The sequence below is a fragment of the Danio rerio genome, chromosome 5 (genome assembly GCF_052040795.2).
Source record: "Danio rerio strain M-AB ecotype USA chromosome 5, GRCz13ab, whole genome shotgun sequence".
Taxonomy (NCBI): Eukaryota; Metazoa; Chordata; class Actinopteri; order Cypriniformes; family Danionidae; genus Danio; species Danio rerio.
This window is the reverse complement of record NC_141025.1, coordinates 62,083,674-62,108,587: the sequence shown is the minus strand read 5'-3', so window position 1 is coordinate 62,108,587 and position 24,914 is coordinate 62,083,674. Positions and strand designations below refer to the sequence as shown.

At 35.5% G+C, this 24,914-nt stretch overlaps 2 protein-coding genes across 10 annotated transcripts in view; one reads left to right on the top strand and one right to left on the bottom strand.

Moving 5' to 3' along the window:
• Positions 1-24,914, bottom strand: part of LOC147844409 (uncharacterized) — a 681,160-nt gene that overhangs the window by 97,160 nt on the left and 559,086 nt on the right. The window lies entirely within an intron of this gene.
• Positions 1-24,914, top strand: part of kcmf1 (potassium channel modulatory factor 1) — a 46,314-nt gene that overhangs the window by 1,805 nt on the left and 19,595 nt on the right. For all 7 annotated transcript variants that reach the window (XR_015489998.1, XR_015489994.2, XR_015489995.2 and 4 more), the window contains 3 exon segments: positions 16,953-17,120; positions 20,940-21,079; positions 24,623-24,724. Coding sequence is in view for 2 of the 7 variants with exons in the window: in XM_087251524.2 (XP_087107650.1) it covers positions 16,953-17,120; positions 20,940-21,079; positions 24,623-24,724 (410 nt within the window). In the remaining 5 variants the exon portion in view is untranslated.

The following is a 24,914-nucleotide window of genomic DNA, read 5'->3' as shown; positions in this document are numbered from 1 at the left end:
TAAAATGATTTATTATTTGTCTGTGAGATTTGGTTTTTGTATTAGAATACTTTTGATTTTCTCTGTCGCAGATCATACTTTATTTCATATGATCTTTGATCCATATCCAATTGATAGAGGAGTTGTTAGAAGCAGAATTATACCAATTGTCATTTTACTAAAAGGTTGTTGAAATAAAACTAAACAGTTCATCCTTGCCTTCGCTATATTTTAATGTTCATATGGTTAAGACTTCTGAAATAAATTAGTGATGTATCATGAAATGACTAATGTCATCTCACTGTTGATTACAGTAAGTTTCCTTTGCATTTAATGAATTAGCTCAATTATTTCCTCTATATGTACTTTTTTTTTGGCTTTACTTTTGAACCACAACAATTAAAATCAGGCTACACAGACAAACATGTCAGTCTATTATAATGTACGTTTACAAAAATTCATGTTATGATCACTAAAGTTGCAATATGAATGAATTACCTGCACCGTAATTGAAGTTTGTTTATTAACATTGAGAAAAGTACACAGAATTCATTCAACTCAACTCAACTTTTCCAGTGTTGTCAATCTAAATGCCTCTAGTTTGCCATTGAGATCAAAAGTACAACATAAACGTGTGCATTTGGTTGTAATACTAAAATAGAAAAGTGAAACAAAATCTGATGCAATGCTTTTTTTGTATTAAAAATTTAAAACTGTCAGTCTCAAAATATTTACTTTAATTGTGCAGGTGCGTTTTTGTCTCCTTACCTTGAATACTTTGGGCACTATTGATCATTTTGAAGCTTTTTTTTTCCCTTTAAGCCTCCATTATTTTCTGGCACAAGTAAGTCCTGTGAATCCTGTACACTACAGTTTTGGAAATGTTTTGAGCATTGAAATCTACAGAGATGATGTCATGTGAAGTCTCGGGTGTTCAGCCTCACATTTGCATAACTAAATTTGTATTGGTGGTATGGAGGACTTGGACAGTAGCCAGTGATTCAAGTGTCTTGTTCTGTGTGCCTCAAAGTAAATGATAAACTAGTTAGGATCTATTACCCTGTTTCATGCTCTTCGCAGTACCCCAGCTGGGTCATGCCACCCGTGTTATAGACTCTCAACCTCTGTAATGGGAAATAGGCAAGTAAAAGGCCCTCGAGCTCACCTGTAGTCATGGTGCTGTTTTGATTCTCTTGGGAGACATGTCCGCTAAAACGCAGCCAGCTGCTTGACATTTTTATACTGTTCCTATTGGTTAAATGACATTTTTTTAAATGTAGGTTTTAATTTAAGAAGAGTAGACATGATGCAGTTTTCATTAATTCTGTCATTAATTACTGTCATAAATTGTTGTTTTAAGCCCGTAGGAACTAGTTTGTTCAACTCTGGAAGACAAATTAAGATATTTTTTGAATAAAATCTTCAAGCTCCCTTATCCTCCATAGATAGTAAGGGTACTGAAACTTTCAAAGCACAGTAAGGTACCAAGTGCCTAGAAAAAAAAAAACAGTCCGTGTGTCATCGTCAGTAATTTAATTGTAATTTTATGTAGTTAGAAGATTAGTTTAATGAGCTTCAAAGACTTTACATAACAGTATCTTCTTTTCAGTATCAGTTCGAGGTGCGCATTCATGACAGCATTCTGTACATGGCATCACATTTGATTTTCCTGGTGATCTATGTCAAACTGCGGATGGGAATCAAAGATATATGATTGAACCACTCATTACACATGGACTGTTTTGATGATGTTTTTTGGTACCTCTCTGCACATTCAAAGTTTCAGGACCCTTTCGGATTTCAGCTAATAGTCCTCTAAATCTTACAGTTTTGGAACAACATGAGTGTGAGGACAAAATGGCAGCATTTTCATTTTTATGTGAATTATTCATTAATTGATGACGTGCTCTGGCAAATGATGCAAATAGGTAGCTGCAAAGGCTCCGCCAACTTGCATCACAAACTCTAGCATTATAAATCAATACGAATGCAGGCATAGTAGGTTGGTGGCATGGGAAATATTGTAGTTGTTTCATTTCAAATTCAGAATAATCCTGTAATAGTGATTGTCAGGGTAATATGTAGTTCATTCATTCATTCATTTTCTTTTCAGCTTAGTCCCTTCATTAATCTGGGGTCGCCACAGCAGAATGAACCGCCAACTTATCCAGCACATGTTTTATGCAGCGGATGCTCTTCCAGCTGCAACCCATCTCTGGGAAACATCAATACACTCTCATTCACACTCATAAACTATGGACAATTTAGCCTACCCAATTCACCTGCACTACATGTCTTTGGACTGTGGGGGAAACCGGAGCACCCGGAGGAAACTCACGCGAATGCAGGGAGAACATGCAAACTTAGAACTCACACAGAAATGCCAACTGACCTAGCTGAGGCTCGAACTAGCGACCTTCTTGCTGTGAGGCGACAGCACTAGCTATTGCGCCACTGCGTCGCCCTAGTATGTAGTTTAGAAATGCTAATAGAAGATTATGAAATGTAAAGTATTACCATTTTTAGTTACAATTTAAGTTACACGTTGCAATAAGGTACTAGTTGTCACAATTATATCAACAATGACAAATGCAATGTTTTACAGAAAGTTACAGTATTTGTTAATGGCTAAATGGAGAAATCATGAAATAAAAATGTGCTGATTGTTCATGTGATTTTGCAGTATTCAGCTTGTTTTATTCAAGAGCCAATTTACTATATTTCTAAGGTATAATTTGCCCAAAAATATAAATTCTGTCTTTATTATGTTATTATGTAATAATAATCAGAGGTGAGCTGATGCATACGAGTTGTTTACCGCTGATAGGGAGGACACACCAGCTAATGAGGCCTACTTCAGTGTATGCACACTGTTCACCTAGGCGGTGAATAACGCATAATAAAGTTGAAAATTATATTCAGTTTGTCGCACAAATTTATTTCATAAGAGTTCAGTGCATCGTCAGGAGTTGTGCAGGTAGAAATTATGATTCACATTCATGTTTTTTAAGCTTTCTTAACAACATGGCAGCAATTAACTTGAGCAACAATGGCTGTAGTGACAATCCACAAAGTGGAACCTGAGCATCATATAATCACCTTATCACATTTTAGAGGTATGATTACTGCAAGCATTGAGTGGTGGGCAGAGCGAGGCTTTGTAAAACGCTAAAGCCTGGTTTATACTTCTGCGTCGTGTGATCAACGTGACCCACGGCGCATGCAATACGTGTAGCCATGCATTTATACCTCTTCATGCTGTTTGTGTTGCATTGCAGTAACTCTTCCGAAATGCTAGCTGGCAGTAGGTGTTTTTGTTTCTCTTTGTTGAGTTTTTTTGCTGGTGTTTTTTCTGAACGCTACCCTAATGTACAAGAGGCTCAAACTCACTCATTTTGAGATGGGAATTGGCAGACGTGCAACAACTTTAAACATAAGTTCTAGAGCTCCTTCACGGGACATACTCCAACGGGCTCATGTGGCTTTTAGTCCAGCCCACATAGTCAGCGCTACCAAATTAACCAATCACAGAGCTTGCGCTACACATCATTTTGACGAGTTAGATTTTTTGTAAGATGCACGTTAGCATCGCTGAGGGATATGGGACCACGTGTAGGCTGTGCCAGAGCATACGCGTGCGCTTGACGCAAAGTTCAAATCAGCCTTAAAACAGTCAAAGCAAACATGACGATGCTTTAATGTGTTTTAAAATTTGTCTCTACAGTGACACTTAAAACCATTACTAGGTTTCTTTGAAATAACTTGAAGAATTGGACCCTACGCTGTATGGTTGAGATATTTAGTGATTTAGTGGAGCGATTAGTGTTTCTGACTGACATGCAAACATATTGGGTTCGAATCCCAGGTGAAGCAACTACAGTACTTTAACATTTGTGTTTTTGTTGCTTTTTACTTGTAATGTGTTTTGTTTTATTGATTGTCTGACATCAGAATTAACTTTTTTTAAATGAATTTGTGTTGGTTGGTCATTAAAATCACGTTTGTAATCATTATAATCAGTAATGTAAATAATTTTTTTTACAATTTGAGATTTGAACTTAGGATGCCTACAGCACAGTGGCGGTATGCCTGCGCATGAACTTCAAGGCTATGTGCCATAGTGGTTTTGTTTCAGACTCTGTAAATCAAATTCTGATTCATCAGATCTTGAAGATGGATTTTTCTTTTATCGTGAACACAGAGTTTTGCGTGCTGCTTTTCTATAGATCAAATGGTCTTTATTTGCAGTATCTCCAGCAGAAACGATGCCGCTTTAAATAATAATAAAAAAAGTTAAATTGAAATAAATGAAAAGAGCAGAAGTCTGCCAATTAATTTAGCCTGTTACGTTTACTGCTCCAAAATATTTAAATGTTTCTCAAAATAAAATATATTGTGTTCAAAAGGGAAAAAGTTTTTGTTTTTACCCAGACATTTAAAAAGAACATATTTTAGAGCAGTAATCCTAAAACCGTGAAACGTTTTTAGAAGGTAACATACCGTCAGAATCTTATACCGGTACATGCCTAGTCTCATTCACCTCCATTGATTTTTAGATGTTAAAAAGACCTCTTTGTGCTGCTTGTTTTAGAAATTCTAAATTCTTAAGTGTACCTTTACACCACTAGCAATTATTCATTGATAATTTCCTAGCCATTAGATTACCTGACATTTTTTAAGAACTGAAACTTTTGACTTGTCATGCTGTCTGTAAAACAAATGCTGGTGTGAGATGCAGCGGCTAAACACTTTCATGCTAACAATAATACTTTAAAGAGAATAAATTTAGAGAGACCGCTTTTTGAGAGAGTTACACTGTGCTAAAAGTGTAACATAATTCTGTAATGTTAAAGGCCACAATCACAATACTTGCCTTATTAAATATTATTTTTTTTTAAACAGTTGTACCGAAACTTTCACATGCTGAATATTATTTGTGGCTGTATTATTTTTAATGGCATTACTATTAATCTAGGAAACTCCCACAATGTTTTAAATTGTTAAACTTACATTTAAAGTGTTTTAGACCTTAATAGAAAGCAAATAAGTTGTTATATCTTTTTGAAACTATATACATTTTGAGTAGCCTTTCTTGGTCTAGGTAGGTCTAAGATGCTTAAAATACATTTGAAGATGTCGTTAAGAAGTCTGCTTTTTTTCTGTCCATTTTTCTGTTGCAGCAAATGAAGATCTTCCTCTTATGGTTAAGTTTGAGTGTGTAGTTTGGTTTGTTTGCAGTACTTTGCTGTGAAAATACCACAGAGGTCATTTGGTAGATCTGTAAGGAAAATGCTAGTTATAACTTGGTAAGATCATTTTTTAACCCGCAGATATGCAACCACAGTTTGAGAGTAAAATGTGGTCAGTTCTGAACATTGAAAATCTGTTTGCAGCATATTTTCTCCTGGGAAAGAGACTATCTGATTTAATTTTACAATCAAACATTTCATTATTTGATTCTGGAATTAGTTCCCTGTGCTAATCCCTCCCAGCGGTACATTACTGCAGCCATTTCTGTGTGTAGATTGTTGTCAGAATCTTTTGTCTGCTTTGTGTGTCGTTCTTCTTTTGAATGAACAAAGACTTTAGGCTGCTTCCTAATTCGCACACAATCCATATTGATCAGAAGCATTGCACAAGGATGCTTTAATATTATAAAGGCCGAAGTATGTTTGTTGCATTTACTCACACCCCAAAAGGGTATTTGCAATATGCTAATTTCACAGCAAACACAGGCACTCGGTACGTTCATAAATTGTTGTTGTATTTGTGTGCTTTCACACAGGTATTTGTCAGCATTGGGCACCTTTGTTGTTGTCAGATTAAGTTGTTGTTGCTGAGTGCTAGTTCATAGCTGTAGCCAAGTTTCAAATACTTTTTTTTTATCTTTTGACACCCAAACCACCACCTCTAAACAAGGAAAAGTGTTTTGCAGGTTGCACTAAAACATTTCAGTAGAAGTAAGAACCTATTTCGTCAGGTGCTGAGAGTGGGTATACTGTGACCAACAAAATAAAAAAAAAAGTTTTGAGTGATCTATTTCCAGTAGCAGCAGAACATAATGCTGAACATGTTACACTTCAAATCTTTGTCTGTTCAAATTACGGTGCGCTGCATGAACATGTCATTCTCCCTTTTATTTTCCTTCTATAGACTTTTTTTCTTAGAATGCAAAATTACCCATTATGCTTTGCGTGGATGGGCAATAGAATGCTAAAAACTTCCGCTCGGCAGCTGATGCGTTTAAACAGTCACATTTAGACAACTTTGAAACAATAAAAAATAAACAATATTTTGCCTGCTTTTATCATCTTGGGACTAATACTGTTATCGATCAGCACCAACTCCTGGACTGGTCATTTAAGAAAATGCGATCTAATAGGATGGAAAGCAACTGCTGTGAGACATTTTTCCCCTCATTTTCAGACGGCATATTCTGCCGTTTAAATGAAGCCTCGTCATCACTAAAGTCAACAATTTTTCTCTTAATTCAAATATATGCCAAAATGTTTGACACACACACACATAGTCGTACTGTCCCACTAACACATTGATTGAATAAGTGGCACAAAGGGAAAATAAAGTGACATTTTGAGATGACGGAAAAACACAAACAGTGGTAAATACTCCACAACACAATAAATAAAACATGAACAGTTTGCGATTAGAATGAACAGCAAATCAGCCAGCAAAGTATCAGTAACAGACTTTTTTTGGTCGTTTTTGTAAATTGCATGACATTGCATATCTGTGAAGTTTTATGCCAGTAATCTGGTTTACTCTATGATGCAGTGAAGTATTGCGTGTGTGTGAAGAGCCACCGAGCTAACAGCTTACAGCCCAGGGAATCACACTCACTCACACACACACACACACACACACACACACACACACACACACACACACACACACACACACACACACTGTATTTCTGACGGCAGACACGGGAACTAGGAGAATTTGTTTTCGCGCTTGAACCACATTTGACAGATTATAACGGCTTTAACACACACACACACACACACACACACACACACACACACACACACACACTCCCTCAAGGTGCTATTCAAACTCATTTTTGGAGAGCAAATTCCCATTTGTAAATAATGTAAACGGAAGTTCTAAACATTCTACCGGAAGACGCTGGTCACTATGGCGCCCTCCATGCCCTCTCATAACCTCCATAAATACAAACTACGGTGTCCTGCATGAACATATTGGATTCACTGGGTTTGAATGCTGATGTAGGTTAACAAATCTATAGGTATTTGGGTTAATATTTGACACTTGAAAAACGATGTGTAATTAAATATAAATGTAATTACTGCTAGGCTATTCTAACCATCAAGCTTATTTTGTTGGAATGTGGAAGTTTAAATACAATTAGACAATTTTTTTATTAGGAGAGTACTTTGGATATTTTTTAAAAATATCACCATCATGAAGAATCTTCAATTATTTATAAAAGATTGAACTGAAAAATCATATTTAACTTTGAATATATCTTTTGTGTGAATTTTATTTATTTCAGTTTTATATTTATATATATATATATATATATATATATATATATATATATATATATATATATATATATATATATATATAATAATTTAAAATATAAAACGAAAATGTCTAATTTACTTTTAATGTAGTACGAATTTGTTTTTATCATGTAATATTATATGTATATCTATTTTGCCACAAAATAGCTTGCTGATGTGGCAATAAGTAAATAAATAATAAATAAATATTTGACTTAATAGCATTGCATTGTTGAAGTTGTGTTTGTATTTGGCTCTTCCATATATGGGTTGCTGGGAAGGATGTGAAGAATGCATTGCCCGGGCTCTATGGTGGTGGAAAAGCAAAGCAGTTCTTGAGGCTCTCCAGATGAACTAGCTCTGGACTGTCAATAGCACTTGCTCTGAATTAGCAGTTGATGGTGGTGGAAATAGTGGTACTTGCCACCTTATTAAGGTCCAATGCTTTGGCTAAACAGTTAGCAGACAGTAGCTTATAATTAATAATTGGAAAAAATAAGATTTTGTTGTTTATTTCTATAGGATATATTAGGGCTGGTGATAAATTGACTAAATCACATTTGGGATTCATCACGAGCTCATAGGGCTTTGAAAATTGCTAGCTCAATTAAACCTGGTTTATACTTCTGCATCAAGCGATTGGTGTGACCCACAGTGCGTGTAATCGTGCATTTATACTTCTGTTGCTCTACAATAACACTTCTGAAATGCTAGCTGGCAGTAGGTGTTTGTTCCTATGTGTCGATTTTCTTCGCTGGTGTTTTGTGTTTTTTTCCGAACGCTTCTTTAACGTACAAGTGGCTCAAACTCTCTCATTTTGAGGCTGGGATTGGCAGACCTTTAACAACTTTAATCATAAGGGTAACACAAAACAACATCTTCATCTGGAGCTCCTTCACGTGACTCGACACTTGTAAACACTTGCTACATCTGGCTCGCGCGGCTCTCACCTCTGCTCACACTCGTCAGTGCTAACAAGCCGACCAATCACAAAGCTTGCGCAATGCGTTGTTGCGACGTGTAGTTACATATTTTGATATGTAGTTACATATTTTGGTGTGTGTCAATGTCACCGATGGCCACAGTGAGGGCTATGCGTCCACGCGTAGGCTACGCCGTAGTGTACGGATGCACGTAGCGCAGAAGAATAAATAAGCCGTTTTTTTTTTTTTTTGGCCTGTTTTTAGACACAAGGTGACTCATACCGAACCGTATCGTACTGCACCACTCAGTGGAAACGAGAAAGCGATTTGTTTTCCAGATGTTTCCTGAATCGTGGACTGACCAGTATCTTTTGATGTGGATGCTCCTTTTTTGCTGAAGATGCTGTTGCCCTAAAAAAACTCTAAAATATTTGTAAAAAAAAAAAAATTACGAATGGCCTTAGGAATGGGAAAATGTAAAGTTTTAACGGTTTTAAAACCTTGACTTTTTTAAAAGCTGCTATAGACCTTAACACCGGCCATCGTCCTATGCCTTATGTTTTCCCATCAGCCAGCTAAGTTTTAAATGTAATATTTGTGTTGAGACAAACACATTTAGTATTTTTCTTATCTTAGTTAAACGTCATTTTATTTAAAAAGGCTAACATTAAATGTAATCCAATGCTTAACTAGCTCATCTGCTAATAGACGGTCTAGAACAAATTCAATTTCAAATGTTAGTCAAATTTAATGATCCACTCGATTGCACAAACTTGCATTCAGATTTTTGGTCTGTCAAGAGGCACGAGATATTTAACGTCTTAAGCAATGTTCTTAGTTTTTGTTAACTTGCGCTACAACTTGAAATTGTGAGATTTCCTGCTTTCCACCTGGAAGCAAGTGGAAGTTGAACATCTGACCTGAGTACTTGGGACTGATCAAAGAGCCCTGACTTCAACAAGAAAACGTCATTTGACATCACTTTCACTTCACAGATAATGGCAATCTTCTCGCAAACTGATTTTTAAAGTATATGAAATCGGACATACTACTCTGCCTCCATACTGATTTTAGCATACTATATAGGATGGAAGTATGTGATTTCGGACAGATTCAATAATTCAATTTATTTGAATTATTTAGCCTGACATGTTTACTGTTACAAAATATGTTGCTAAAAATAAAATATATTGCGCTCAAAAAGGAAAAAGTCTATGTATGTGTTTAGAGTAGTAATCACAATACCATGAAACCGTGGTATTTTTATCTAAGGTCATCATACTGTCAGAGTCTTATACCGGCCCATGCCTACTGACGTCCTTTATCTCATATGCACCATATTGTGATAGCTTACTAGTGCGACAGAGGTTGGTGTGAGTAATTTAAATGCTCCAACTACTTAAAAAGAAGACAAATGTTTTGAAACATGAGTATCGGGACAAAATTAAGCAGTTTTAACTGAGTAATTTTTTCAGCGAAGAAGGCAAAAAAATATTATAAGCGATTCGACATGAAGAGGCAATTATTCAAAGGAACTTCTATTGCTTAGAGAAATAAGAGCTGGTGTAAGGGAGAAGAGGGGATTTTTAAAATAAATTTTATCTCATGAAGTGCTTTCACAAGATAGTAACTTTCAGTTGCCATTTTAATGAGACTGCGCTCATGTGCAGTCGTATAGCCCTCGCCGTGGCTGACACACACGTTGCAAAGATGCATAGCATTAGCTAGAGGTGTGAACTTGCACTGATCTCACGGTCCGGTTACAATTATTATTCTATCGATTCGGTTCAATTCGATATTGTGGTGCTTCACTGTACATTGACAATGCTTTTCATAAACAGTTTTATATTTTTTCCATAGCACAGCAATCCTTGTATCAAAGTATATAAATATATTTATATACTATTTGTAACACAATTTAGTTCTTTGATACAAACAGTCAGATATATAAATTGTACCTTTGAACAACACGAGCATTTACGGCAAATAAACAAATATAAATATCCGCTTGCTTTCTGAGCAGTCTAGCAAGTTCTTTCTTACACCCCTATGATTGGTCACATGCTCAACAGAAAGGGCTGCGATTGGGCTATTCCTATCGCTGTTCACAGATGAGTGACACTGATAAACGGCAGTGGCGATCATAGCTGATCCATAACAGACGCGGTGGAGAAAACTCTGCTGGCACGCGCTTATGTTTGTATCCAGAAGTATCTCTTTAACAACCGAGAGGAGAGGATATTTCACACCAGCAGATCAAAAGAGAGAGAGAGAGAGAGAGAGAGAGAGTTAGTTTACTTTCATTCTCTCAATCACAGTGAAATAGTGGCTTCTGCTGTAAGTTTCAGTCAAAGACTGTCCAGCAAACACACACGCAGTGAAATTGTGCAGTGTATGCATTTTTAAGTAGTTGGATCGTTGTAAATACTCACACTCTCCTCCCTCGCCATAGTAAGCTACGGCGACATATCGCATATGAGTTAGACGTAAGTACATAACAACCAGTTATGATTATTACTGAACTGATACCGAATTGTCTGCATCGCAGAGTACTGAAGAAGCAATTCATTTTGACACCCCTAGCACAAGCTCTATGATTGGTCGACTGTGACGAGTGTGGGTGGTGCTGACAGCTGCGAGCCCAATTGAGCAGTGTTTACAATTGTCGAGATCCCGTGAAAGAGCTCCATTGCTTACTTTGATTAAAGTTGTTGCACAACCGCCCTCTCCCGCCTTTAAATGAATGAGTTTTTGCTACTTGTAGCGTTCAGAAAAAAACTAAATATCTGCGAAGTAACTCGACACAGAGGAACATAAAAGCATAGTGCCAGCTAACGTTTTGGAAGTGTTATTACAGAGCAACATGCACAGCACGCAGAACTATAAATGCACAACTTTGTGCAAGACAGGCACCGTGGGTCACGCCGATCACTCGATTCTGAAGTATAAACCAGCCTTTACTGACTGGAGGCTCCTGAAGAGGATTTAGGCTTTGAGCAGTAGTTGGAGGTAAGAGCCAGTGGAAATGAATTGAACTTTATTCAAGCTTCAGCTGGTAAACAGTGCAGGGACATTAAGAGTTGTGTGACATGGGCTCTCTGGGCTCATTGAAGACCTGCAGCATTCTGGATCAACCTAGAGGTTTAAGGGTTCGAGATGGGAGTTCAGCCAGAGGAGCATTACAGTAGTCCAGTACAGCATGATCAATGAGGAAGGGTCTGATCTTTCTGATGTTATGAAGTGCAAACCTCCCTAATCTTGCTGTGTTTGCAATGGGCTTTTTGAATGACAGCTGGTCTTCACAAATCTCTCCAGGATTCTTCACAGAATTGGATTGGATAATAATAGATGATCAAAGCTGAATGACGATATTATGTTGAACAACTGGAGTTGCCGAGCAGACAAGAATGTCTGTTTTTGCCAGATAATGCAGTAGGTGAGGATCTTGCATCCATGCCAAAGTATCCACCAAACAGTACGAGATCCAAGCAGCTAACGATGGATCATCTAGCTAAAATGAAAGATGGAGCCTTATATAAATGATAAGAGGAAGCCATATAATTGAATGATGGTTTCTAGCAATGTAGTGTGTGTAAGTTAAAAATGTAAGGGGACCAATAGTTGACCTGTGAGGTTCCCCTGCTGATGTGAATTACCATAGTTATCACTGTGTGCTTAGTTTTCAATAGTCTAGTGGATTAAAAGCCAACTTTCATAGCTCAGCTTAACACACAAGCTCTCTTTCTCGTGAGTAGTTAGAAATTAGCATAGACTGCCATCTGCTGTTTAGAACATTTTAAAACTCTTGTAATTGATGCAGAAATTGATTTCTCAGATGATTTTTCACCACAGCTCCAGCTGAGTTTCTGAAAAGTTTAGTAGACTTATTCAGATCAGTCATTTAGAATTTAGGTTGCATTTTAAATGCTCTCTGTTGAACATTCCTGTGCTGCTTTGATACACAGAAAACTCTGATTGAGTTTATTCATGTGGTTGTGTAAACAGCTAACAGCATAGTGGTAATAATGTAGTTTACATGGTTATTTATATTGCAATTCAATTGGATGTGGAACATGTTTTAATAGTTAAGATTTTTGTGATTTTAAGCTCAAGTTCAGTACGTTTAATTCTAATGTTGTGATTGAATGAGGTGAAGTTTAATTGCAATCTTGCCTAAATATAAATATGACAGATGCTCACTGATGTTCATGTCTAGCGCACATTATTATAATGAAGGACTAAACTGTTAGTATCTGTCAGTTGCAGAATAGTAAGAAAATGAGTTTCTAGTTCTCTTCAGAACAATTGGATCAGATTGCTTGTATTTTGTGCTGAATAGGGCATTCTAGTATAACACACAAGTTTTTTATTATTAAGTGAAGATCCACCAATGTTTTTCTTTCTGTCGAAGCCCTCTCTCGCTGAAGCATGTTTATTAGATGAGAAACCAATTTTTCCCAGTCAGCACTTTTGAGCATTTTTTTTTTTTTAATCGAGTCGGAGCAATTATAGTTTGCGTTCTTAGAAAAATGGATTAAAAGAACCTGATAACAGTTTTTTTTTTTGTTTTATTCTTAACATTTTTTTTTACGAAAAAAAAAAACTCAACAAAATATTTTCCTGCTCTGTCCATCAATAACCAATCTTGATTCAATGTTTTGAACTAATGCCATTATGTTTTTAGTTAGAAGAACTGTTATTTTAACCAAGCTAGTGGTTTAATCTTTTTAAAAAATAAAAATAAATTAAAATATTCTTCAAATATATTACAAAAGAAATGAAACCGACAGCTTGCACATCATTTAAATAATCATATCGCATTTTAGAGTTATGATTGCGACAAGCATTTGATATGTTTTTTTTTTTTCATAGCGAACTCAAAGTTGTGCATGAAAATAAATGTTTACAATGTCAGTATATCTACTCTAGCCTATATAATGTTGATTGTACCAGTGAATTAAATGGTCTAATAATATGGTCAATGACCGATTGCAAGCATAGGCCTATATCTCAAACATAATTCAACATTAGAATTATTATAAGTAGAATATAATTATTTATAGAAACCAGTAGACCTACACATAATATTATTATTGTTGTTTTACCATATGTTTGAGAAAAAAACAATCTCATGTTAACCTTTATTTTACATCTACAGAATCGTGAGAGAATCGTGATCTTTATTTTAGGCAAAAAAAAAAAAATCGCGATTCTCATTTTCGCCAGAATCGAGTAGCTCTAATTTCAAACGATTTGCTCGGTTCAGTATTTCGATCAATTTCGAAGTGTACCTGAAGGCAGTGATTTTCAAATTGCTGCAGAAACGGGTAAAGTTCACAACAGTATGATGCGATCCTCAGAGGAAATTGTTCCCAAAACGAGTAAATAAAGACTGTACTAGAAGTGAAACTAGCATTATTTTGAATATGAAACGTATGATAAAGATGAATCAACTTATGCACCTGCATGGTAGCAATGTCATAAATCATGTGTTACTACAGGAGGCAACACATCAAATCTTAGCAAGCACTTGCTCATCTTGATCTTTTTCACAAATTTATATAATATAATAGATTATCAAGTCAGAGAATGGTTCATCTTTCGTAAATTAAGCTTAAGATAAAGTGATCAATGACATCTAAGATGTGATGTAAACTAGGGCTGCACGATTCTGGCTAAAATGAGAATCACAATTTTTTTTATTTATTTTAATTTTTTGCTTAAAATCAAGATCTTGGTTTTCTTGCGATTTTTGTAGATGTACAGTGCAGCTTAATATGAGTATAGGCTATTTTTATTGCTATTCTTAAACATATGGTAAATCAACAAAAAATAATATTAGGTCTATGTTTAGTTCTACTGTTTGTTAAAATGCTAAATTTAGTATAGACTTGGAATGGTGGACTTCAATACACTTTATATGTCCTGGTCATTAATGCATAGTAAAGTGAAATGATGACATCACAATACAACTGTTCATCATTCTTAAGTTGAATAGAATTATTATGTTTGAGACATATGCTTGTCATTTGTCATTGATAACATCATCAGATTCCCTCCTGCATTAACATTATATAGGCTAGAATAGTTATACTGACCCAGTAAATATTTATTTTCATGCATACCACTTTGTGTTCGCTATGAATAAAGCTATAAAAAGTCCTACTGTTACTTTATGAAAAATAAATCTGGTTTGCATCAAAAAAAAATTATTTGCACTAATGTTTTATATGCATATCAATTTAATAAACCATAAGAATGAACAAAAAAATAAAAGAAAGAAAAGTCTCACTTCTGCACCTCTTTAAAAGTTTTGGTTTCGTTTCATTGTAAATTCTCAGTCTCGTTATGCTCTGATTTTCATCTCTCTGTGTTTGTGGAAAAAAGCCGGCGAGACAGCTGACATGGCAGAGCAGGATTCTCGCGATGACCACCAGAGCAATACTGTTGTCATGAGCCGCAGTTTCAGTTTAAACTTAGTAAAGACGAGCTTCTTTGGCGATGATGTGTACCGTGTTAGATTTTACATTTAGAAGACATTTGCTCTAAATGCACGGTGAATGCAACGAATCGAGATTCAGGTCATTAAACAGCTGATCCACTCCGAGTCTTTCAGCGCTCTCTTTAAAATCAATTTATCTCAGCTGGTGAATTAACATTCACTATAGAGTCGCTCTTATCAGCGCAATTATTAGCAAAACTGTGTACTTTTCATGTGCTGCTTCTTCCTCAGACATTAGCCACAAAAGCCCCCTGTCATCCCAAGGAGGTACACCTGAAAAGAGTGAGCGCGCTGTGTCATGTGCGTGTCCCTCCCGTGAAAATAATGAACTTGCATACAGCTAATCAGATCGTTACCAAACGTCATGCTACCACTTTAAGCAGAAATAAAATATATATGGCTTAAAGGGGCTAATAATATGAGCTATTAAAATAGGTTTCAAAATATTTAAACCTGATTTATTCTAGCTGAAATAAAACAAGCCTTTCTCCTGGAGAGAAATATTATAAGAAATACTTTGAAAGATTCCTCTGTTAAACATAATTTGGGAAATATTTATATATTTAAAAAAAAAAATCACAGAAGGGTGAATAATTTTTACTTCAGCTTATAATCGTTTTGAATAATCGTGATTACAGTTATGACCAAAATAATCGTGATTATGATTTTTCCCATAATCGAGCAGTCCTACATTGTATAATGATTAACTATTAAATACAATAAATAATTTTAACTCACAGTATTCCTATTGGTTAACACAATATGTTAAGGTCCAATTTACTGTCCAACCCAAATGTTCATTATTGCTCTTAGAAATAATAAGCCACCTCTTTAATTATTTATTTTGAATAAAAATTTGACTCTTTTTTTCATCCACTGTCCAAATGTCCATAAAAATTCACTGATCAGGGCTATGATAGAATCTCCTTCGGCTTTGCACAAGATAGCACACGTCAGCTGTAGCAAGACAGAACTGCTCTAAACGACTTTTCTGCTTTGCTGTCTGCTTCAACTCGCATGAAGTGTTGATATAATGTATTATGTATGGTAATGCCCAATCCAAATTCTACCTCTTAGCCCTTCTTCTTACCCCTGCCCCTCGTTTTGCACGTTCCGGTAAAGGGGTAGGGTTGTCCCAATTCTCTTTAGCTTGAATGCGTAGGGCTAAGGGGAAGGGGTAGATAGCCTTTCAAATAGAGTTTTTTCAGGACTACACTCAACAAAGCGGTAAGAGAATTTTCCAGAATATACCAGCCACACAGGAAAGCTGCACCCGGAAGTCAGGAGATCCACAAATTCGTTTTTTGGCATTATTACGAATTTTTACAACAAACAAGCATATGTTTTAATATATTCATAACCGCGTTCGTGCTTTACCCTCATGCTTAAAAAAAACATTAAAGTCAAAACCTCTAAATTTTGCTATCTATAATTCATAATAATAACTCCTGTATAGCAGTCCCACAGCAATCTGTCACTGGATGACACTCAAAAACCCTTTCAGTAATGTCTAGTGGCTGAGAATGACCTTTTTTACAGTTTCTGCTGTAATGTTAATGTTATTTTTGGTGTGTTTGCGTAGATGAATATGGCCACTCTGTAAATGCGCAGTATAGTTCTGCGATCTTTTTGCCACATTAGATCATTATGATAACATAATATATGCCTTCAGTGATTTCCTGAAGATAAACACCCAAAAAATAACTCAACTGGAATAACTACAGCAGTCGCGATCGTCTGATCTCATATGAAGCAAGAGATTACGGATACATTTTATGACGTGGTTAGGTGCTGTAGTGCTGTCCCATTTTTTTAGGGGTAAATTTTGAAGCCCTTTTCTTTCCTGTTTTAAGAACAGATAGGGTATGGGTACAAAATAGAATTGGGATTGGGCCTAAATTTGAAATATCCTGGTGAATTCTATCTGGGATGTATGTGATCAGGGTCTTCAGAAAGTCTTCTGCTGTTTTTGTGAGTTAATGCCTCTGTGTTTTCCTGCAGGTGTGAGCTGTGATGCGTGTTTAAAAGGGAACTTCAGAGGGCGCCGATACAAGTGTTTAATTTGCTACGACTACGACCTTTGTGCATCTTGCTACGAAAGTGGAGCCACAACAACTAGACACACCACGGAGCACCCAATGCAGTGCATACTAACCAGGGTAGACTTTGGTAAGCATTGATGTCAAATAAGGACATGCTTTTTGCTTTTGTTATTACAATACATCAGTGTGGATCATTTTATTGCTCAAATGAAAAGATATACTATATATTGATGCAATGGTAACAATGCAATTTCTATGAATGTACTGTATGTATTTTTCTTTTCTTTTTTTCCAATGTGGCCTATAATCTAATAAAATCGTGGTTATATTGAGGCATTTTTCAAGTTATCAGGAAGTATTGTATTGCTGGCAAAGAGAATATATATCAGATTGTGTCATGAAAAGGTGTACTCTCTTGCTTTTTTTTACTCTTTATATCAATAAGTGGGTGTAAATTTGGTTTCATACAATCTGATATTGCTCTCTTAATTAGAATTAGGGTTATATCAATTGTTGATATTATATAGATGATATTAATTTTAAATTTGCATCAAGTCACAAATGCAACAAAATGATGGAAAATTAACATTGTTCTGAAGTTCACACATTCTCTGCGACCTAGAAATGTATTAAAATACTCCAGTTGCGTTCAAAAGTTAATGTGTGCTTTATGGAGGTGCATGGCTCTGTAGTGTGTCAAAATGAAGATACCGTTTTGATGATTTATCCCCCCTCGAACATTTATTTTTAAGAAATAGTTTAACCAAAATCTAAAATGTAGTAAATTAAGGCTGGTCGATGTGACAAAAATGCAATCTCGATAATTATTTTTAGTTATATTTATTCGATATAAGTTTTTTGTTTGGCTTTCTCGGATATCTCACCTGTTCGCCAAAAATGACATAACTTGAAAAATGTCACAATATAATCACAATTTTATTAGATTTTATATCTCTGGCAATGTCTGACACTGGCACTAGCACATTATAAAAGCTGTGTCAGGCACAAAAGCTTGACAGGCGTAGCAACAGTAACTAATGAGAGCAGGGCTTAGGGAAGGGTCAATTTTAACTGTAATGTTTGGTATGTCCACCTTTTGCAGCAATTACAGAGCACATCTACTTCAACACTAATGTTAATCGATACCCAACAATGATTACGCAAGTAATTTGGCTTTATCTATGGCTGAACATTATGGACCCTTTCTACAAGATAGTCGTGATATGTTAATTCGTCATCAGCATCTTAAATCCTGAACAGTTTTACTATAAATTTAGTATTGTATCGTCTTTGCAAAAAATGACAAAAAGATAAATGTATCACTGCTTATGCAAGGTGTTTGTAATGAAGTGTCTATGGGCAAGATGGTAAATTTAACATTGTTCTATGTTCTGTCTGCAGTTATCTGTCTCAAGCAATTTTTCTTTCATTTTCTAAATGTTTTTTAAATTCTTAGGACAGTACTTTAACGATCTAGGTGCAAAGTCTAAAGCGCAGGGTGCAAAAGCGTTTATAGCCTGTTCGAATCCACTTCTGCTATTTTGATGATGGAAAAATAGGCTCTGTGCTGTGGTGCATAGCCTAACAGAGTTGAGCTTATTCTTTTAATGAGTTGTGGGTGTATTTTGAGACCAAACAGAGTCTCATCTCACATTCCCTTAGAATCAGTTGCGTCGCGTCATGGTGCATTTGCTATTTACATGGCGGACTTTGTACGTTGAAAACTGAATGCTTCCCTAACGAGAAAACCGTTAAACAGACCATCTGCAGCGTGAGGATAAAGAACGAGCATTCTCCAATCAGCCTTTACTTTCACTTTCTCTTTTTCATGGATAAGACATCCATTAGCCTACAAAATAAATTTCATTTGGTAAGCCAAAGATTTGTTTCAAAACTATTTCTAAATTCAGTTCTAGCTCCAGTTCAGTTTCCAGCAAATGAATAAACGGAGTTATTTCCAAACACATGTCCTATGCCCCATATGGTCAAAAACATGACAGGTTAACAAATCTAAGCTTACTTTTATTAAAACAAATATAAATATGCATATAATAAATAATTATAATAATAACAATAACATTATACAAAAGCAAGTTGTCGTGAATGAACTGAAGAGCCCTCCAAGATGAAGACATGGAGGTAGTGTTTTTGATATTGGTAACACTTTACAATAAGGTTCATTAGTTAATTCATTTACTAACATGAACTAATCATGAACAACCGTGTACAGCATTTATTAATCATAATTGAACATTAACTAATACATTATTAACATCCAAGTCCATGCTTGTTAACATTAGTTAATGCACCATGAGTTAACATGCACTAACAATGAACTACTGTATTTTCATTAACTAATGTTAACTAACATGAACAAATACAGTAGTAAATGTGTTGTTCATTGTTTGTTCATGTTAGTAAATGCATTAGTTAACATTAACTAATGAACCTTATTGTAAAGTGTGACCTTTATATTTATGTAGTAATAATAATTTCTGTAATATTTCAATTCTTTTTCATTGGTAAAGATTTTTGAACATTGCTGTACATCCTCTTTGTTTTAAGCAATCTTTCAGCGTTTAAGGTGCACAACTAGCGTGCTCTGCGCTGGACTACTTTCAGCTGGTCTATGGCACAGTCCATTTTAGTTCCTTAAAATAGCTACACGCAAACAATGCACCTTAACAGACCTCTTTTCTAGACTGGAACACCCATGAGTCCACAAAGTGGCGCAAATGGATTTGCTATTTGAACAAAATGGTGCAAAATGGTAAAATTAAGGTTGCGCTGGTCTGAAAATAGCAACACGTTGGGGCAAACACGTCTTGTGTCTTATTGTGTAGGGTGTATGATAGGACACTTATTATTATTATTATTATTATTATTATTATTATTATTATTATTATTATTATTAATTGAGCAAACAAGACGGCCAACTTTCCCATTCACTGCATTTTAAGCTTACCCAACTATGATTATTTCCGCTGCTGAGAAACCCAAAAAATGTGAAAATAGGTCCATTATGTGACACTGACAGTGTAAAAAGCCCAAGTCATTTTTAGTAACAAAAGTGACCTGTATCTTCTTACGAAGACTCAATTGCCTGGTTTATAATGACAAGTTTTATAGATATGTAATTGTTATGGGCATTATAAAGGCCAATTCAACAAAAACGGCTGTAACCCCTTCTCAAAGAGTTCTAATAGCTTTACCCCCTCCACTGTTTATAATTTGTTCGATATGATTAAGGCCGTTGTTGTTATTTTATTGGCAGGAGTTTTTAAACTTAGAATAATTTTAGTGATTGAGTTCAAACTTAAAGTCCTACAAAATGAGTTTATATTGATTAAAAAACTTAATAATTATTACAAATAATTTTCGATTTTAGTTTTTGGCCAAGTGTGTATGGAATTTCCCCTTTTGGCCCGAAAACTAATTTTGGTACATTCCTTATTCGTTTATATACTTTTAATAAACATTGGTCAGAAGTTTTGTATTTACAAAATGATTATGGAACGTTGTTTTACACTTGGTTTACTTTCACAAAATGTATTTAAAACAATAAAGTAGGCAATTCACTTACATTTTAAATGCTTTCTGTGTATGTGAAATTACTACTTAAATTTATCAGGATGTGGACACTGTAATGGTATTTCATCACTTCTACTTTTTATGAAATCAACAAATGTAATTGACAACATTAGTTTTGTTGGAACTTCATGAACTCTTGTAGATGACATGTAGATGACACGTGATCTTCATTTTATATATAGTACTTTAAAGATTTCGAAAGACACTTGTCATTATATTTTTTTGTTAGTATTACCTCAATCAAATGTCATGTTTCAACAGTATGTAAACAGACCGTTCTGAAAGTTCAGCCCTTGTCTTAGTAACAATGGTGGCAGTAACTGAAATGTTTTTGTTTTTTCTGAACTCTCTGCAGACTTGTATTATGGGGGGGAGGCATTCTCAGTAGAGCAGCCTCAGTCGTTTACTTGTCCTTACTGTGGTAAAATGGGCTACACAGAAACATCTCTACAGGAGCACGTGACCTCAGAGCATGCAGAGACCTCAACGGAGGTGGTGAGTACACGCATCACACATGCTCTCATTAGCTGCATTTCCACTGTTGGTCCAGTGCGAGCCAGGGTTTATATCAGGCCGGGCTGGGCTAATCGCCCGGGAGGTTAAGCAGTGAGGCTGAAATCATGTTGCGTTTCCACTGTCGGACTAGTAGCTCGCAGTGCGTCACGCAAACCCCGCCCCCAGAACGTCCCCCGAATCAAAACGTCACACAACCCGCCCACTTCAGTGGGAATCAGGCAGATAAAGCACACCCTCGCATCATCACGAAACGATTAAAATGAAGACAACCGAAACAAACAGACGACACGTTACTGTACAGCAGTACATTATATGTCTATAAACACAGGCCTGTGTGTTTCCATTCATTATATTTGTTAACTCACCGACCGACTGTTGGCATTGTGCATCGACTTTGAGATCTCGCCACTACTGGAGGGACACAGCGCAGTGAGCGCACTCATCCATAATATAGAACCACAGAAATTCTCCAGTGAAAACTCAGTATGATGTGTATTTTATAACATCCTTGTTTTGATAGACGTCATGTTAAGTGTTTCAGCACATAAGAGTAAGTAGCCTAATAAAATATAGCCATATTTGTTGCGCTCAGCAGCTATTCACTAATAATGCTCTACATTTAACATTTTGTTTTTAATTTTACCAAGTCATATTGAAAAACGTAAACACTTGTTTGAGGATATAGAACACATGTTGCATTTGCAGTTTTCCCCGATGCTTTTAAAACGGCGCTGCGCAGGACTGGGTGACAAAAAAGATGGGCTAGATTCTGCTTTCCCTCACCCCAAAAATACTCTGTTTGCACGATTTGTTTAAAATCATCGTATCCAAATACTTTATAAATAATATTTAAAAATTTCTTCAGTGTTTATTGTTTTTAGAAAATATCTAAAATCTTTTTTTCAGATAGGCCTGTGTAAAATGAAAGTTATATATGGCTCATAACGGTTTAATTTATGTACTGTATATACCTACATTGTTCTAGCTAGCTTGTGTTTGTTTTATATTGGTTTGTATTTAATGTGGTTTTATTATATCTGATATAAGTCTTTAATTTATTTCAATATAGCTTAGGCTATTTTATCGAGATATGATACTATTGTTTTGAGCTGCTAAAAGTGGACACGTTTGTAAAAGTTTATTTCTTTCTGTTGTGTTCATATTTTTTATTATCTCCAAAATAAATTAAAAAAGAAAAAAGCCAGTCGAGGTATCAACAGAGCTGTTATGCAAGTGCTCTTTCACCTGGCCCAACACATACACAGGTCTCACAATGCACACGCATCATGCACAAACATGTCTTTTACGCTTGACAAAAACTCTCAAAAACCTTTACTGGCTGCTGTGTCTTTAATATGATGTAAAGATTTTTATGCGCTATTGAAACATCAAGGAAAACGCAGCAAGGAAATGTCAAATTAAACTTTTTATGCAACAGCCTTACCTTTAAGAGGGAAACATAAGGGCGATCATATGCAAAAAGACCCCTATCCTATAAGGTGTTTTATTCAATAGCCTATCTTAAACTGACCAGCTATATGTTTTCTTTCCCTTATTAATTTATTTGTTTGCCGCATGTACTCGTGTGCGATAGGAATACTAGTGTAATGACAACATGCCATCTTTAACTGACTCGGGCAAACTCCGCATGTCCTTTCACTCTGCTGGCCCTCTTTGGCCCAAGGTATTTGGCGGGCCGAAAAAGGCCAGCCGCTGGACCCAAGAAAGCCCCGCTTTGGCCCTATCAGGCCCCGGAAGTGACAGTGGAAACGCGACTGGCCTTGGCTCGCCCTGGCTCGCTCACTTTAAGCGCGATAGTGGAAACGTGGCTAGTGTTGAAAATCTGAGATCAATTGTCTAATGTTGCTTTCGTTATGGCTGTTAATGTCACGCATGTAAAATTCAACCTGAAAGTAACAGGATGCTTACTAGATAGTAAATTAAATTAGACAAAAAAGGGCATTAAAAAGTAATAAACGTAATCTGATGCGATATTACATTTTCCCTGATTGTTCAAAAGATTTTAAAAAGCCAAATGAGATGAATTTATATCTAATTTCAAAAGTAAAACATACTATTATATGTAGTGCGGTGTGCAGCTCTGCATTACTTAAATACATGTTATTTGCAATGTGTTATTCCATTTGGAAAGATATTTAATTTACCGTTTCCCCACTACAGTTGCAGCTTTAAGTCGTGCTGATAATAAATAATTTTTTTGAAGGTATTAAAAAGGTAGTTAAAGTATTAAATTCAACATAAGAAATTCTGGTCCCACTTTATATTAAGTGTCCTTAACTACAATGTACTTACATCAGAAAAATAAATACAATGTACTTACTGTGTTTATAATGTATTTGAGAAGACTTGTGGTGCTTTTGAGTTGGGATAGAGGTTGGGTTATGGACAGGTTTGGTGGCATGGTTAGGTTTAAGGGTGGGTTAAGGTATAAGGGGTGGTCAACAGTGTATTTACAAATGTAATTACAAAAGTTAACTACAGATGTAATTACATACATGTATTTAATCAAGCATAAGTACACAGTAAATACATGTATTTACACAATATGTACATTGTAACAAACTATTAATTCCTGAGTAAGTACATATTAGTTAAGGCCACTTAATATAAAGTGGGACCGAAATTCTATATATACCTTGGGTAAGCCATTTCAGACATTTCAAAGTAGATAATGTGTATCTTTATCATTGGACAGTAATTTTGTATGCCTAGTCTCATTAGAATAGTAAAGATACCATCTGGTTAGGATATATTGGAAAGTTGCTGAGTTTCTGTTTCATACCAGCAAAACAATTACAATACACATTTGATGTCCTGATTAATATGAAGCACAGTCAATGCAAATCACATGCTGGAATTCACAGCAAATTCTTATTTTACTATTTTCACATTACTGAGCTTATCATTTGTATACTTTTAATGCAAAATGCTGATAATCTGACATATTTACATGCTTTAAAATGGTAATTTAAAAACTTGTTATATTCGAAACTTCAAACTTGCTTCCAAACTTCCATATGCAACCCAAATTACATAGCAGAGCCCAAACACATCCATTTGACAGTTTATTATTATTATTAATATTATTATTATTATTGTGCACCTTTTGTAAGAAATTCGTAGCATTCATTGGTTCATGCATTATTTTTTTTTTTATTCTGCTTTAAAGATATGGAATAGTTTTAAAACAGGCTAGTTATAGATCATGTTCAATAAACAATGGTTTATTGAATTAATTTGTTCCATGAAAGACAGTCGTCCTTAATCAAATCAAATATGTCATGTCACTGTCATTTTAATAGCACAACCATTAATACCTTTTAACGTATTTTAAGTTTTCTTTCTATTGCCTATAAAAAAAATGATATTTTACGCAAATAATTGATGACATAATGTTTTCACTATCCAGCAACGTGGTCTAAAAAAAGTGTTTTTTATTTCATGTGTGTGTTTTTTTTTTTTAATATATTTTCATTAATGGGATTCTCTCTCTCATTTTAGATTTGCCCGATCTGTGCAGCTTTGCCTGGTGGCGACCCCAATCATGTGACAGATGACTTTGCTGCTCATCTCACACTTGAACACAGAGCACCTAGAGATTTAATATCCTTCTATCTGAAGCTAATGTGCGTGTACCCCTACACATAATAGATCTCATTCATAAAACACAGCTTCAAAGTAAATCATTTGTGAAACGCTTTCAATTCAGCATTCATTCAATTTAGTTTTGACGTAAGAAGGATTTTGCCGTTACACACACATTGGTTCTGTTCATGTGCACTAAGTTACTTTA